At 40.6% G+C, this 17,132-nt stretch overlaps 1 protein-coding gene across 6 annotated transcripts in view; it reads left to right on the top strand.

Annotated features, from left to right (window-relative positions):
- pard3bb (par-3 family cell polarity regulator beta b) overlaps positions 1 to 17,132 on the top strand; it is a 240,375-nt gene that overhangs the window by 157,382 nt on the left and 65,861 nt on the right. For all 6 annotated transcript variants that reach the window (XR_005209567.1, XM_037789757.1, XM_037789756.1 and 3 more), the window contains one exon: positions 12,618 to 12,735. Coding sequence is in view for 5 of the 6 variants with exons in the window: in XM_037789757.1 (XP_037645685.1) it covers positions 12,618 to 12,735 (118 nt within the window). In the remaining variant the exon portion in view is untranslated. The remainder of the gene's footprint in view (positions 1 to 12,617; positions 12,736 to 17,132) is intronic.

Raw genomic sequence — 17,132 nt, 5'->3', positions numbered from 1 at the left:
CCAGGTCCCTCTTCCCCCTGTTGCACTCTCTTCCTCTCATTTATGATTTCCGCCTCTCGTATTTGCACAAGCACTTCTCAATGAAAAATAAATTCCATGCAAAGGACATCCGCCCGCGATGGAGCACGCACACGGTAGAAAGGACACATGGGCACATAGACCGCGGCTCTTAAAAGGACACACACAAACAGATGAACACACTCAAAGTTTCAGGACACAAAAGGTATACGCTCAGGGACGGAGCTCTCATGTTGTTTTCCATCTATATAGATATTTGTTGTTTACTCTTTTATATTTTACCTCTTTCATGCAGTAGGGTTCATGAAAGTGAATTAGATTGAAATTTCTGTAGTGGTAACCCGTAGCTAAGCAACGTGCAGTTTTTTGTATGTCTATTTGGCAAAGACTTTTAAGACTCATAGACCATGCATTACTTGTTTCTGTGCTCTTTCACCATGTGTGAGACGGTTAGTGGATGTTTTTTGTGTGATATTTATTCTAACAGAAAGCCAACACAAGATGTATGTATAGTATATGTTTGTTTTCACATCCATATACTCATATATGTGGACTTGCATTTTATCTTATCACAGTGAATCCAGGTAGTGTGTGTGCACCATACTTCACTCACTTCCTTCCTTCCCGACTGGCCTGATTCATGAACACATTCTTCGGGCTATTAAGTCTGGATCATAAACAGTGTATGACATTCACTAGTGTTTATATCATGGCTAGCATAGCATGGTTATTTTCTGAATAAATACTACAGATTTCCATCACATTCTCATCCCAACTCGTCACATAACGCCGCCTTGTCACGCCCCCGTTGGAGTCAGTTCATTTTCGGCATCAAAACCACTATAGTTACCCTTGGCGTCACTTTAGGATTAGGCAATAAAACCACTTATTAAGGTTTAGGAAGGAACTATTGTACATGGCAGGGCTTAAAACTACTTTATTTGTACAGTGAAAATGACACTGAACCTTGTGAGCACGGGACACGGACAAACAGCTGATTGTAACATGACGCACGGGACACGAACAGCGGTTTTATGGATGAAAACCTTGTGTTTGTTGGACCCATCCACCAAACTCCCCGCACACTTCCTCGTAGCATTTACTGTTGCCGCAGATGAGTTTACATTGTAGTTAATGGAAAGCCCGGTGCGTTTCATTCCGGTGCTAACGGGTGCTTTATGCAGCTGTACCGAACGTCGACAGCCGTGACAAAGCGTCGGTATTTAACGCCCTGGGAATGAGAATGGGCTGAGTTGAAGTTGTCACCACACGTTTTCAGATGAATTAAAACTCATGTTCGGGGATGAAGACTAAGCTAGATTTTTTGGGTTAATGTTGGGGTGAGTTATTACTCTTGAGGTGGGTTGAAATTATTCTGGTTAAGGTGAAGGCTGTGGTTTTTCTTAATTAAATCTAATAAAACTGAGTCCACATGGCCGGCAAATAAAATCTGACAGAGAGCATGGTAGAGATGAGGTCATGTGAAGTAAAGGTCAGCGAGAGTGACTTATTAAACTTTATTGAGTAATTGAAAGATTCTTAAGGCACTTTTCCACCAAGCAGTCAAGTTCAGTTCATTACACTATTTTTGGGTTTCCATTAGCAAAAGTTGTGGATGGTACAAATAGAAGTGCTCCATTCTTGGTACCGCCTCAGTCGAGGTTGCAAGCCAGACCGGTGCTCGTACCCCGTGGGAAACCAGAAGTCAACGTTGATTCATTTGTCACGTAACTTCTGTTCTCAAGTTACGCCACTTCTGGTGTTTTTTAACTCAAATCACAATCTTTTACTAAACCTAACTAAGTAGTTTTGTTTCCTAAACTTAACCAAGTTGTTTCCTGTGAAGACAGAAGTTTATTTTGAAAAGACTGGAACAGAAATTAACACGTTGCTGGACATTTGTAGGAAAACACACAAAAAATGAGTAATACGTTTTCGTAAGATATCTTACGTACCGTTGTATAAGAACACGCTGCGCTGAGCTATGAATCCAAACCTGTGCTGTAGGTAACTCTCATGGGACAACCGTTAACCCCCTAGCGTCAGGTGTGAATTTAGGGAGATGCCATCCACAGCTATTGCAGTTGGCAGAGGCAGTAGGCAGATTGGCCTCCTGCCACACACACACACACACGTGGCTGTTAAAGTCAAAGGGGGATGTTGAGCCAGACAGCCTGCCTACATGATTTTATGCCAGCCAGTTTACCACCTGTAGCGCTCTCTCTCTCTCTCTCTCTGTCACATACACACACACACACACACACATAGAGGGCTTGTCTAAATAATGTTATGCCAGACAATTTTCAATCTGTACAATACACACACTGATTATCATAAGGATAGGGTGCCAGCCTCCTCTGCCACTGTGAGTGTCTCTCTTTCACACGCCGGCGTTTAGACAGCTCGTCTGATTGATGTCATGGCAGTCGATAGAGCACTAATTACTCCCCGTGCTTTGACGGCGCCGCGTACGGAGCAGTGTCATATCCTGTCAGCTGCATTTTAAAAACACGTGTCACTTCCTGTTAGCCTGTAGAGAAAACGAGAGCAACCTGACAGCACGTACGCACTGTAATACTTTCTCTTTCACACCCTCTCACGCTCTTTATTCTTTTTCTTCCCTCTGACCCACCTGCCAGCGTTGGTGATCTTTTGTTGTCAGACTTCATTAGCGGAGACGTCAGCTAATTAGAGCCCAGCACAAGCTTGGGAGATTAGGAGGAAGAAGAAGATGATGAAGAGCAAAGACGGGGGGAGATATGGAGGGAGGAGAGAGGAGAGGGAGGCGGGGCGGAGGAGATGGAGATGAGCAGATGATGAAGAGATTAAGATGGAGTGGGAGGGAAGGAGGGAAGGAGAGATGGATGGTATCAAGGTAGGGATGGAAATGAAGGTAGAGATGATTACCTGCATAAACTGTGGCGAGAGAGAGAGTGGCAAAAGGATGAATGGAGGAATAGAAAATAGATGGTGGAGAAAGAGTGACAGACCTGTGAATATTCACTGCACTAAATGAGTCACGGTAAAAGGAAATTGGATACATCATAGAAATGACAACATATCCATGTCCACACATGATGGCCAATAACTCACATTGATTAAGTTGTTTTTGTTACTTGCTAGTAATCCTGTATTTGTGTGTGTACGAATGAGAACAAGCAGCCGAGTGAAACACAAGATACAAGATACAGGGAGAGAGACAGAGATAACGCATTGACCTGTGTGCGCTGTTGTGATCTAGTTGATCCTTGTAAGACACCGCTGATAACGATCCTCTGCTCTACAACTAGACACGGGGGAGAAGACACACACACACGCATCTGTGGAAAGAAAAAGACTACAACTCCCTCTTGTCACTATCAGTCAATATTAAACTACATTTCCTCTGTTGTGTTGCCTCACAGTTATCGACTGTGGTTTGTGTCCTGTCATTGCCAACAGATGATACCAGCCTGAAAATAATAACTTATATTTAGGGCTGTCAAAGTTAATGTGACTATAACGCGCAAATAAACGCAAATTCGTTTTAACGCCACTAATTTATTTCATGCATTAACGCAACTTGTGATTTTTTTAGGTTGTAGTGGGCTCACTTTTAAAGCTAGTGTGAAGATAGTGGTATCATATGAAACTAGAAAACCTAAGGAATGCATTGGTACCAACCATGTCATACTAGCTTGTCGCAAAGGAGGCTGAATAACGCTCCAAAATTAAGCTAATTTTCTGGACAATATTTGTCATTGTTTTGTGTTGTTAATTGATTTATTTATATGATTGACTTATACTGAAGTTGTATTTAATTTAATAAAGGGATTATGTATAATTTAGGTAATTCCTGCCATTTTTATCATTGGTTAAATTTATGGTTCCTGCTTTATTACATCCCGTAGGGAGTCAATGTTCATTTACTGTCGCATAGAAAAGGGTAAGACAGTCATCTGTTGCGTTGACATTTCTAAATCAACAGTTATTGTTGGCTGCATTGATTACCATCAGCAGGATGCAAAGTCACAAATGTCCACTTATATACAGTGTGTCCCACCTCTTAAGCTTTTTAAATCAATTGCAGTTTATTTTTTCAAGCTTTATTGATTCTTCCAAATGGCCATCATGACTTTGTGTTTGTGCTAATGAAAGGAAATCCTACTTTACTACTTCACTTTTTTTTTAAAAGGTCAACTGCTCTGCCAGTGGGTAGCGTTTTTTTTTTTTTTTTACTCTTTTCTTGTCTTTGTTTCCTCCAAGAATGCAAAATTGACAATCCCTCTGTCTCTCTCACATGCACATCGTATTATTTGGAAAGAAAAGAACAATTTCACTCCCTCTGGTACTGAATTGTAACTCTACATCCATGCAAGATATGTCAGTAGAGAGTCTCACGTTTTTCTACAGGCACTCTCACACATTTGCACACATGTGATAAATCAACTGAGCTGAGAGTCTGAATGACATATTCCCCCTCTGCCACATCTACTGTAAGAGGAGCCCATACATCACCTGTGTGTTTGTCCGTCCATGTGTGTGTCTGGGAGCTTAACGTGTGTGTGTGTGTGTGTGTGTGTGTGTGTGTGTTGCTGCTTGTATGGAAGCCATTTCGTGTCAGATTTATGAAACCTTTCAGCTCAAAGTCATCTGTTAGAGAGCACTAAAAAACCTTCTCGACCTGTTCTTTCAACACATTCTCACTCCCATCTCGTCAAATACCGACGATTGGTCAGTGACTCACGGCATCGGAGACCGACTCACGGGTTACCCCTCTTGCATTACTTTGCGTCATTAATTTCTCTGACTAACGACTTAATGTGTCTAATGATTTACGTGACTGACAATACCGAAAGTCAACGTTACTTTTGGTTTCACACGGGACACGAAGACCGGTCTCCTGTTTGAAAGTCTTGTGTTTTTTGACCCGCCCACCTATAGCTGACTTTCACGCTATTAATGCTACGTCACCTGCTCCGACCGTCCGATAACGCCGCGGGTGGGTTTACATTTGAATTTAGTTTAAAGGTCGTCACATACTGACACTAAAGGGTTCCTCTGTGCGTCAGTTTCCGATGCTAAGGGGTGCTGCCCAATCGCCAGTATTTGACGAGTCGGAAGTGAGACTGGTTTTGTTCTTTCTCTCTTTCTTTGTCTCACCCTTTTTCTATTGTATCCATCTCTTCATCTGTCCCTGTCTTTCTTTGTATACATCCCTTTATTATTATTATTTTCAATGGAAGAGAAATACCAATAGATCATCAGGTGGATATGACAAATCGTCATGCGTTTTCCTTTAGATACCAGCAGTGGTGTTGGTAATGGATTTGCCACATCACCCAGCATGTTTATTTTAATTATTGATGTGGTTATTAAGTCCAGCTTAAAGGGAAGCCGGCTGATAATGCCTTTTCAAGGTATTCACTCTTAATGTGGGTGTAGAGTGTAAATAAATAAAGCAGTATTTAAACCTATGCATAGTTTATTATTCCTGAATGGATTGCGTTTGTGCAGGATTTGACAGGTCTCACATCACGTCATTAAAAGTGAATGTTAAATATACATGACCTATGATCGCATGTCACTTTGCTTCAGCAGTGGAGTCTCTCCTTTAGATGCCTTAAATGACAAAGATCCCGAAACTGATTAAAAGCCAGACAGAAAATAGATTTTAGGGGTTTTACTTCAGTAAGTTGCACCTTTTTTAACCACACTTGTAAATATTTATAGGCTTTAATGACAAGAACACATTCCTTTGCTGTGGACATTGATATATTTTAGAGCGTATCCCACCATGTTATTAATGGAACAGAGGTCTTAATTATTAATAGCAGCATTATTAACAGCTGTGCCGGGTTTCCGATTCTGATTTTAAACATTTATAGAATTATTATTGGTGAGGCAGAGCGAGAGCAGGAGATTGATCTCCCTGGGTTTGTGTGTGTGAGTGTGTGTGTGTGTGAGAGAGAGAGAGTCTGTTGCTGGACTGAAGCTCAGGCCTATGCTTTTATTTTGAAACATGTAAGCTTTATACATGACTGATTATTTTTTACCTTAAAGGTATGATATGTAGCAGCTGTCGGTTGCTGTTTGTATTAAAGCTGCAACGACTCAATCGATTAGTTGTCAACTATTTAATTAATCGATTAATCAACTATTTTCATAATCGATTTATCGGTTTGAGTAATTTTTTAAGAAAAAAAAAAAGTCAAAATTCTCGGATTTCAGCTTCTTAAATGTAAATATTTTCTGGTTTCTTTACACCTTTATGACAGTAAACTGAATGTCTTTGAGTTTTGGACAAAACAAGACATTTGAGGATGTCATCTTGGGCTTTAGGAAACACTGATTTACATTTTTTATCATTTTCTGACATTTAATAGACCAAACAACTAATCCATTAATCGAGAAAATCGACATATTAATCAATAATGACAGTCATTTTTAGTTGCACCCCTATTTTGTAAACACAAGCCATTCAAATTAGGTCCCCTCCTCCACGGCTCAACAAGCTTGCACTTGTTTTAATGTGATCTGTCTCGATGTGATATGTTGTTTTAATGTACTCTTTTAATAGCGCATGCGAACCAAAGACAAATGTCTGCCTTTTGTACACAAAAGGCAGACATTTTACAGTAAGCGATTGAGGGAGAGACACAGCAGTGATGGTCGGGCGATATATAGAGTGAATGAAGAGAGGGGGCGGCGTTAGTGAGAACAAAGCAGTGAATCAGAGAAATAAAACGTTATTGCTGAAGGCCGGCAGCGTCCCGAGTAAAGCAAAATAAGAAGACACACTTCTAGTGGCTCATAAGTGATGATTGAGAGGGATTATTTTTGTATCAGTCTATACATTGTCTTTTAAAACATTTCTGCATATTCTTCCTTTAATATTATACTCAAATATTCCAAACTGAATGCCAGAGTTATTCCTGATGTGAGACAAGCACAGAACAATGCTATTAGGCTATTCCCACATGAGCCAACCCTATTGGTGTTTAATGACCATGAGGTAGTTAAAAAGTGAAGTCATACGAGTCTGCGTTTTTACGACTTACTCCTTACTCCTTTCTCTAATCAATAGCTTCCTCACTCTGTGGTCATGGAACAATTTGCATAGATGTGTGTGTATGCTTGTGTGAGTGCTGCGGCATGTCTTTGTTTATCATATTTATTCCTTCTCGAGCCCACCTTCTTCCTTTTATGCCGGGTCATAAATCATATAAAGTACCCTTTGTGTGTGTGAGTGTGTGCACTTGTGTGTGGGTTTTGTTTATGTGAGCGCATGCTGTCTGTGTGGACAGAAAATTAATGTTGTATACATTTTACCACCCTATTCTCCCGGGCCCTCTGTCAATAAAATGGCAGAGGGTGAGGTGGTGTGTAGGTGTGTGTGTGTGTGTGTGTGTGTGTGTGTGTGTGTATGTGGAGCTCCTTGTGACACAAATCATTTCTACTGTGATGCATAAACATGAAACAGCACAGCCCAAAAGCACAGCATAGAGGAGAGCAGAACACAGAACAATATGGGACCAACGTCTGTTTGAATCCTCTCATGTCTTTCTTCTGACTTTATATGCAATCACACCACTTTCTTTCATTTCTCACGTTTAACCTTCTCCCTTATTTCAAATTCATCCAAAGTTTGAAGCGGTACTAATAAAAGAGAATGGGATACCACTCATGACTTGTATATTTGGAACAGAAACCACTTAAAAACACTGTCAACAAGAGCGTTGAGAGACATCCAGTTTAATGAGGATTACCACTTTATTCTGTTCCTGGTTTGTGAGGTGTTATGGGTAACCCTTGATGCAAAACCATAGACTGTATATAAGAAGTGGATGTAGTAACCATGACGTAACCTATCGGTTGGTTGACTGCCGTTTTGAAGCCGTGAGTTCAGCATTTTGGCTGTCGCCTTCTTGTTTTTTTGCAACCAGAAGTGACACGAGAGGGTGGAGCTAAATAATGAATGAATAAGACCAAAATGTTACATTTAACTTTCATGAACTGAAAACACCGCGAAAGGGGTAAAGTTGTAAGGCGAAAACACAGACAACATCATGGTAGCGACCTGTCAATCAAAAGGTAGCCACGCCCTGAAGCATTCCCTGCTTTATGGTCTATTTGACCCTAAATGGGACCATAATTTACTAAATGAACATCATGCTGTATTGAAGAAGACTTGAAACTGGTGATTGAGACCATAAACTCATGTTTACAATCTTTACTGGGGTAATAAATCAAGTGAGAGGTAGGCTGATTTTCTCATGGACTTCTATACAATCACACCAACCAGAGGAGTCGCCCCCTGCTGGCTATTAGAAAGAATGCAAGTTTAAGACACTACTACATTGGTTTCACATTTGAGACCTGGAGGTTGCCCACTGTGCGAAACATGTTGAGAAATATTTTTTTAGGATTCTACTACTTTCCAGGAGCACATGCAATCAGAAAGGGGAGGTTAGAGGGTGAGGGCAAAAGGAAAGGGAAGATGTGGGATGTAAATTGATTTCCTATAAATGTGAGAGTTTATTTCTGTCTGTATGTGATGAGCTGCCAGCTGGCCTAAGGTATTTTCTCTGCCTTCTACATTCTGGGACACTATTTATACAAAAATAAACTAACATTGATTTATTTGATAAAATTATAAAATAAAATGGCAAACTGTAATGTCAGATCAAACTATTGAAGATAATTGTAAAAACTTAAAGGAAAAGTCACCACCTTTTATGTGGATGTCCAATTAGTGTTGGGGATGGCAATATATTCCTCAGCGTGTGCTATATTGACGGAGAAAGCAGAGTTCTGCTTGTGGAGCTGTTCCGGCAGTGCCTACATGTACCAGGATGCATTGCGCGCAAGCCACTGATGCCCAGCCAAAATATAGTGTAGCTGAGTTGCCCCTATTCTTATAAAATGAAAACACGGAAGCTTCGTAGTCCGAACCAGCGCGAACCAAGACGACAACAACTCGTTATTATTTTCCTCATTGGCTGCACATTACAGCTTTACTCCTTCTATTTTTACCTTTCACAATAAAAGCCCAACTTAAATTCACTCCGCATTTTGCTAAGAGGCAACTCAGCCAACAAAACAGCTTATAATAGCGTGAGGAGACAAAAATACTTACTCAATGGTCATCTGCGTTCTTGCACCTGCTGGTCGTGGTTGTCTTACAGTTTCAGGTCAGGGTTAACTGGCATCTACGACAGCATCCAACAAAAATTGATATTCATACAGCAGAATGATTTAGTTTCTGTTGGCATCAAAGGGCAATTAGAGCAAAGGCACCACCAGTCGGTGTTTGCTCTAAGTAGCTCAGGTTCTCGAGGATCCCAATCGGCCATATCCTCCCACTGCAGCCTCGGCCTCTCTGCGTTGCATTTCTTTGGCCGTATACTCTTGCTCAAATGAATACGGCTGCGACTGTAAAATGTAGCCTCGTCCATAACATTCTCTGCACTTGGTAACGTAGCTAGTTTGCAATACAAGCGAAGACAACAATGAAGTTCTGTTTTTTAAGCAGCATCTAGAGCACGCCGGCTGGCTACCCAGAGAAATCCAAGCTGAAATAGCCTGTAGTTCTTCCTCGCCTCCAACTACATCACTATCACGTCAAATGAAATGCACTGAATGCAGGAAGAGAAACAGATTTTGCAGCAGCGACCTCAGCTTTTTCGGTCAATATAGCACACACTGAGGAATGCATTGCTTCAATCGACACATTTACCATCAACACTGATTGGACATTCACATAAAAGCTGATGAATTGTCCCTTTAATGGCAAAGGTGATGGGAGAAGCAAGACTAACAAATGTGCACGTGCAGTTAGCATCTGATTTCACTGTGCTCTAAATCTACTCTATGCACAGGAGGTGTTGTGTGTTGCTGCTGACACAGCCCTCTTACTGCTGTAGGCTAGACTATGGGGCAGAAAATACACTCAGACCTGAACGCAGACACAGACGGACACACTGATACTAGATTGTATTTCACTATAATGCATTTCTCTACACAGTATGTAACGTACATAAATAGCTTCTCTCAATCTATAATGTTACTCCCATTCCTCCTGTGAAGTTCACATTGAAAAACAGAATGAATGAAAGACAGGCAGTGGACTATATATGCAGTCACAAATTAACATTAGTACCTAAAGATACAAGATAACCAGTTAACAAAAAGTAGGATGGATGAAGTTACTACCTAAAGGACATTTAAACACAGTCGTGTTTCCTGTTCTGTGAGGGTGAGAGGGTATGCAATAGACATGATTTGTGATGTGAGACCCGGTGTAATGTGTTCTCGGCGCTGCAGCCATTATAGTCATTCACACAGCTCTACAGCTCTCTGGGTTCATGGTTTCAAAGAGAGGAGGGGGAACGAAGGGGCGAGAGCAAAATAAGAGAATGGGTGAAGAGAAAAAATGGGGATAGAGAATTATAAATGTGTGATTTTGAAAGGAGTTTACATTTTTGAAAAAATATCTGCATGGAATGCAAGATGAAAACAAACACAAGACTTTCAACCAGGAGATCACAGTTCATGGTTCGTGTGAAACTATAAGCAAGGTTGACTTATTTTGTCACGTCAGTCGTGGTCAGGTATCAGTCATGTGGGTCGTTAGTCGATGAAGTTAATGTCAACTACGACTCTTTCCTAACCCTAAGTGGTTGTGTTGCCTAAACCTAACTTCCAGTGAAAACGGAAGTTTATTTTGAAAGGACACTATGCATGTAACGAGCATATATTGGCACGCCGTCCCTTGTCCGTCCAAAGGTAGCGCAAGAGGGGTACCCCTTGCGTCAGTCTCGGATGCTGAAGGGAGCTGATCAAGCGGCGGTATTTGAAGAGTTGGGAGTGATAATGTGTTGACTAAACCCTACTCCAGAGTAGTTGAAGGTTTATCCCTGATTTTACAGGGTTTCCCTCTAAAGTGTGAAAAACAGTAATGCTAGCAGAAGTCTGGAGTTATAGGGTTAGTACAATACAAATGTTAGAAACTTATTTTTTATTGCAGATTTGTAGTTTAACAGAAACAAATACCCACAAATGACATTATGGGTCACATCATGCTGAGTTCTGGTAATGCAACACTCTCTCTCAGGCGTAGTTTTGTTCAGAGACTGCCTTGCAGACAGGAAAAGAAAGTCTGGTGCTAGTTCTCTGACTTTCCATAAATCGCCCGATGGTGCATCAATGCGTTTTTCTTCCTTCCATCAACTTAGTTCATGAAATGGCACACTGCAGTCGCAATGGCGCATGTGTGTATGATACGACTCTCCATATTTCCATTATGTGTGGGTGTATGTGCATGACTCGCAGGGGTGCCCAGGGGTCAGTGTTGATACGCTGCATATTTCCTCTGTTGACAGAGAGAAAGAATATTCATATGATTGATATTTTTGTTTTCTTGCCTTTTGCAAGAGAAAAAGGAAAAAGATGGAAAAACAGATACAGATGAAGGCAAGTCAGAATGATCAAGAGATTGATCTTTGTGTGTGTGTGTGTGTGTGTGTGTGTGTGTGTGTGTGTGTTTGCATGCACATAGTCTGTCTAGTCTTTATCTCTGCAGTCAAACTTCTCCAGGCTGATGTCGGGAAAATTACTGTTTGAATAAACAGATGGCTTCTACTGGCTGCCTCATCATCAGGACAGCTGGCTGGTGGCGACGTCAGTCAATGTTCCCCAAGTGTTTTATATTGTAGGGCTGCAACTAATGATTATTTTATTTGTCGATTAATCTGTCGATTATTTTCTCGATTAATCGATTACTTGTTTGGTTTATAAAATGTCCAAAAATTTTGAAAAATGACGATCAGTGATTCCCAAAGCTCAAGATGACGTCCTCAAATGTCTTGTTTTATCCACAACTCAAAGATATTCAGTTTACTGTCATAGAGGAGTAAAGAAACCAGAAAATAATCACATTTAAGAAACTGGAATCAGAGAATTTTGACTTTTTGTCTTTTACTCAATTCACTCAAGTTAAATTACTCAAACCGATGAATATATTATCAAAATAGTTGGCGATTAATTTAATAGTTGACGACTAAACAATTAATTGTGATAATGATGTGACTTCTGTCAAAACGTAAAGCAACCCAAAACTGGTGAATCTTTATTGAACATGTTTGCTCTCAAAATCCCGAATCCCACAGTGACACTGACTTCGCTCCGTTACTGTACAAGTCAAGTCAGTTTTATTTGTATGGCTCAATATCACAAATCACAAATGTTCCACAGGGGGCTTTACAATCTGTACAGGATGCGACCTCAGGAAGCGCAACAGAGGAGGGATCCCTTTTCCAGGACGGACAGATGTGTAATAGATGTCTTGTGTACAGAGTAACAACATAATGAAAATACAACATCGACAATCCATATGAAAAAAATTGATACACATAATGTGAACATAAATTTATATGAAGAGATGGATTCAGGAGATGTGAAGCAGCTTTCAGCTTTCGCCGAACAGATAAAGCCTGAGCAACAAGACCGCCTCTCCACCATGTAACCTAGCAGCACCTGCAGGGTATAAAAGATCTCCATTATTCACTTTTGAGGTGTAAAGGTGAATTAACCCAGTTGTATGTTTGCTTGTGTTGCAGTGTGGACAGGATCCAGCAGCTGAGAAGAGAATACCAGCAGGCCAGGAGGGAAGGAATTGTGCCGCCTTATGAAGAGCTGGACCCACGACGCAGAGGACATGAAAACGACGCACACAGGGTGAGTTCAGACCTACACATACTGTACACTCACATACAGACATGCAGGTCATGTAAACGGCCTCATACTCTCTTAATCTGACATTTGCTCAAGCTTTCATCAGTCTGTCCATCATCAGGTTGTCTTTCCATGAGATAATACGTGCGTACATGCGTACCAACTGTGAGGTTTCTTATTCCCCGTCACCTATCAGAATGATCACTGCATTTATTGCGTTCGTCTCGTGATCAAGTCCCTTTGGCTGTCAGTCGCAAGCTGCTCTCTGACGTGAATGTCTCCTGCAGGCATTGAGCTGATAGGACTGATGATACGCGTACAAAAGGAGATAAGTAGAGGTTTCACTCACCTGTCATCCTGCAGGTGGTGTTTTTCAAATCACAGAATCATAATCAGGTCGTCACAGATCCACTCAGACTGGCTGAGTCATGCTGGAAGAAGCTAAAAAAAAAAAAAAAGTCCGCTATAACAGGTGCATTTTTAATGTGCTAACAAGAAATCACCTCCCACACTCGTACCAGGTGTCACCCTGCAGTGACTCTGTTTGCTGTCTGTTGCCAAGCAAATGTAAGTACTGCTATTATAAATATGTTTCTGGGTATCACATCTTATTTTTATAATTCTGACGGTGCCATTATTTTGGCATATCTCACTGACAATATGTCTCTTCTTCCTTGCTGCCCCAGCTTTAGCTGTTCAGACAGTATATCAGTGTTAATGTTGACAGTTTGTTTTTTGGGTTACATTGTTAATAGAGCAGGTGCATAGCAAAACCGGTCAAATGTTAGCAGCGTAGCCTCAGGCTAGTGATTTATTCCAGGTGTTTTTAAGGATCTGCCAAACCATTTGTACCACTGTTGACTTTTTCAGACACTGTTTATTTATACAACACTTTTATTTGTCATTTAACATTTAAACACGAGTAGAGGAACCCTTTGTAACTGAGACGTCATGGAAAATGTAGAATATGTATTAGTTAGTGCCAGTGAATAATAAATCTTTGTAGGGATACACAGTACAGTAGTGCAGACGACTTCAGGCTCCTTATTTGGACAAAACCTTTTATTGTTTTTCCCTTTCAGAAACCATCCGGTTAACTAAAACAAATCTCAATTAGTGCTCTCTCAGGGACGCAGTAAATTGGGTACAGTTCGTCTTTTCAGATCCCACACGGTGCTTGGTCTATTTAAGTCTTACTTCAAAATGTGTTACTGTAAAGCCAGGTGCCTCCTGAAATTCACCTCATCTTGTCACACTGACATTTAAGCCTCCGTGGCTCTCTGAGGAAAAAATAAAATCACCCTGAGCAAACCAAAATGAGTCTTCACGATGGAGCTAAAATTAATCTGCTATGGCAAATGAACAGGTTTATTGCAGCACATCCCAGTTTAACCACTGCACCATGATCCTCAGTCAGAATCAGAAGCTTCACTCTTCTCTTCGACACACTTGATATTGTGATGGGTGTTTTTCTATTTTCTGACATTTTATACAATTAATCAAGAAAATAATCAGCGATAATGAAAATAATCATGAGTTGCAGCCCTACTCAGCAGTTTATTTTATGTTAATTCTGAGGTGCACTGAAGTAGTATGATCATGAGGTTTATGCAACAGAATACTGAACTCAACATTGACCGTTTTCAGATGTGTTTATCCAAAGTTTACCTGGCCCACTTTAATTCAGATCTTAAAGTTATTTGGTTTGTGACCAGCCAGGGGCAATCTCCTTCCCCCTCTGCGATCGATAGCCACACATTACGCTGCTCTCTGCCTCCAAATGAGAAAACTTTGTTGTTGTTTATAAAGCTGAGAGGGAGAGCAATTAGCATGCTTCAGAGGTGGAAATTAAGTTTGAAGTTTGAAAGTTAAAAAAAAAGGAGAAAAAAATCAAAAGAAAAGCAGAGCAGTAGCGGTTGCCACGGTGCCTAACAAGCCCCTCTCATTAAGGATGATGCATTTATTAATTAAAGCAGAGGCGATTATTTACCTGACTGGCTTTCTGTGGGGACTGCAGAGGGAGAAGTAATGGTTATGGAGGTGAGCCGACAGCAAACTAATTCAATTTCACTTTTATTGGTTTGTTTGTTTCTCCTTAAGACATTTTTATTCTTTTGTATAGGATTTGCTGAATGACTATGAAAAGTAAAAGCAATGGGAACTTAAGTGTAAAGAGAGAGAGTTCCTCATGCAACGTTGCCACAGTATACGGAGTGTGTTTCCTCCCCCCAACGGCTCCATTACCATCTCATTGATTCATGGTTATGGGTTAGCTGTCTCTGCTAGCAAAATTATGTTTGCCTAAAAACAATTATCAAACAACAAAAGCCACACCACAAGTTTGTTTCCAAGTGAGTGCATTGTGTGCTTGTGGGTGGGTGTGTGTATTTTGGAAGACAACAACAGACTTTCTCCCTAAGGAGAGGGGAACTAAATCAACAGGGCGCTGTTGCTGTTGTCACATTCACACACACACATTCACACACAAGCCTACACAGAGGGTATGGAAGCCAATTGTTATAGTGGGCGGTGTGACACAGCCTTTATTATAGCATTTCATTATAATGAAAAGCTTTCATCTCATTTTTCCTGTACTTTGGTCTTCAATATGTGTGTTCATTTACAGTAAGGCATTGAGTTACTGATGGCATTTTGTAGTGTGATGCCGCTTTGGAACATACTGAGGTAGTGCTACTGTCTGCTGACTTTTAAACTTGTGTCTATCCAGTGAATGCTTTTCCCTTTTTGCACCTGTTTTCCTTATTCTTTATGATACAAAGGTGAACACCTGAGGCTTTTCAGTATGGCCACAGTTTGACTGGAGCAGTTGGAGACAAAGTGCTTTGCTCAAGGGCGTCTTGATTGTCTGTGACAAGAGTGACAAGTTCACTTTTGTTTACAGATTTCTCAGCCGACTGGACTGTTGTCAGGCTATTAAATAGGCATTATCAGTAGCTATAAGCACCATAGATGTTGGTCAATAGTGGCCTACTACACCCAATAGTAGGTTTAAGCATCCATTGACATGGTATATCACGAAAAGAAGGTATAAGAGAACACAATAGCGACCTCGAGCTACACAAAACATAGGACTTTCGCCCAGGAGGCTGGGGTTCACATCCTGTGTGAAACCAACATCGTGTAGTTGTCTGCGTGTTCGCAAGCGTTAAGTTTCACTTTCACTTTTGAAACATAGTTATTTCAAGCCAAAAACACAATGTCTTTTTCCCTGAACTTAACCAAGTGTTTTTGCTACCTAAACCTAAAGAAGTTAAACTCTCAAAAAGCAAATATACCCAACATCTCTGTTGGGTATCAAGTATTTTCAAGTCAAAAGGCTCAAGTCCAAGTAAAGTCACTGTTGTAAAAGTCCAAGTCGAAGTGCAAGTCTCTTTTATTTTGTCAAGTCAAGTCTAAAGTCATCAAGTTTGTGACTTGAGTCTGACTCAAGTCCACACCTTTGGTGTTCACTGTATTTCAAGTAGAATACCACAACTAGAAACTCAACAGTAAAATGACCTAGTCTTGTCGGGCTGCCATCATAGATAAAGATTTCTGCACTTTACCAGAGATCAGCAAGACTCGTTCATTTGTTCAATGTTGATGAAATGGTCACAAGCTGCTCATTATATTCATCTGTGTTACTTGTACATGTATTCTTGCCTTTGGTAGCATTCTGCTTTAAAAATAAGTTGTGCAGCTTTCTGTCCATGGAGCCAAAAGCTTGGACAGCCTTAGATACTGATTCAGACTACTTATCTCCATTCTGTCTCTGTCTTTTTTTGTCCATTTCTCATAGTGCACCTGACAGTAGTTGAGCACATATCTGAGTGAGAAGAGCCTTTTAGCCTTCTAGTCCCAGTCAATAAATACCACCCCCACAAGTATTGGCAAACAAGAACAAATGTGTCAGCTTTCCAGGCGGATGAAAGTCTTTTGTTTTTACCAAATCCAACCAATAGGAGTCAAAGTTGGGACAAGACAATGATTCATCTGTTTATCTGTCTCTATAATTCACACCCTTATTGTTGTCTCCCTGTCCATGTCCTCCTTCTAATTCCTGTTATTTTAAAAAATCACTCAAAGCTGAGTGGTAGAGGTGTCAGCAGACCATGGAGCTAATGTTTGAATTGCTTCTTTATTCTTGCATTTGAACCAGCCATTAGAAATATATTCCATGTGAGTGAATGTCTTTATGTCTTTGGGTTGTCCATTTGTCTGTCCATCTGTCCATCCAATTCATTTGAATACAATACCTCAGGAACATCTGGAGGGAATTTCTTCAAATTTGGCACAAACAATCAATCAATCAACAATCAAGGATGACCTGATTACAATGTGGTTGTCAAAGGTCACTGTGACCTCTCAAAAATGTTTTGGGCCATAACTCAAGAACTCAT

Source organism: Sebastes umbrosus, chromosome 13, assembly GCF_015220745.1.
Source record: "Sebastes umbrosus isolate fSebUmb1 chromosome 13, fSebUmb1.pri, whole genome shotgun sequence".
In the NCBI taxonomy this organism is placed as follows: domain Eukaryota; kingdom Metazoa; phylum Chordata; class Actinopteri; order Perciformes; family Sebastidae; genus Sebastes; species Sebastes umbrosus.
This window is presented reverse-complemented; position numbering and strand designations above follow the sequence as displayed.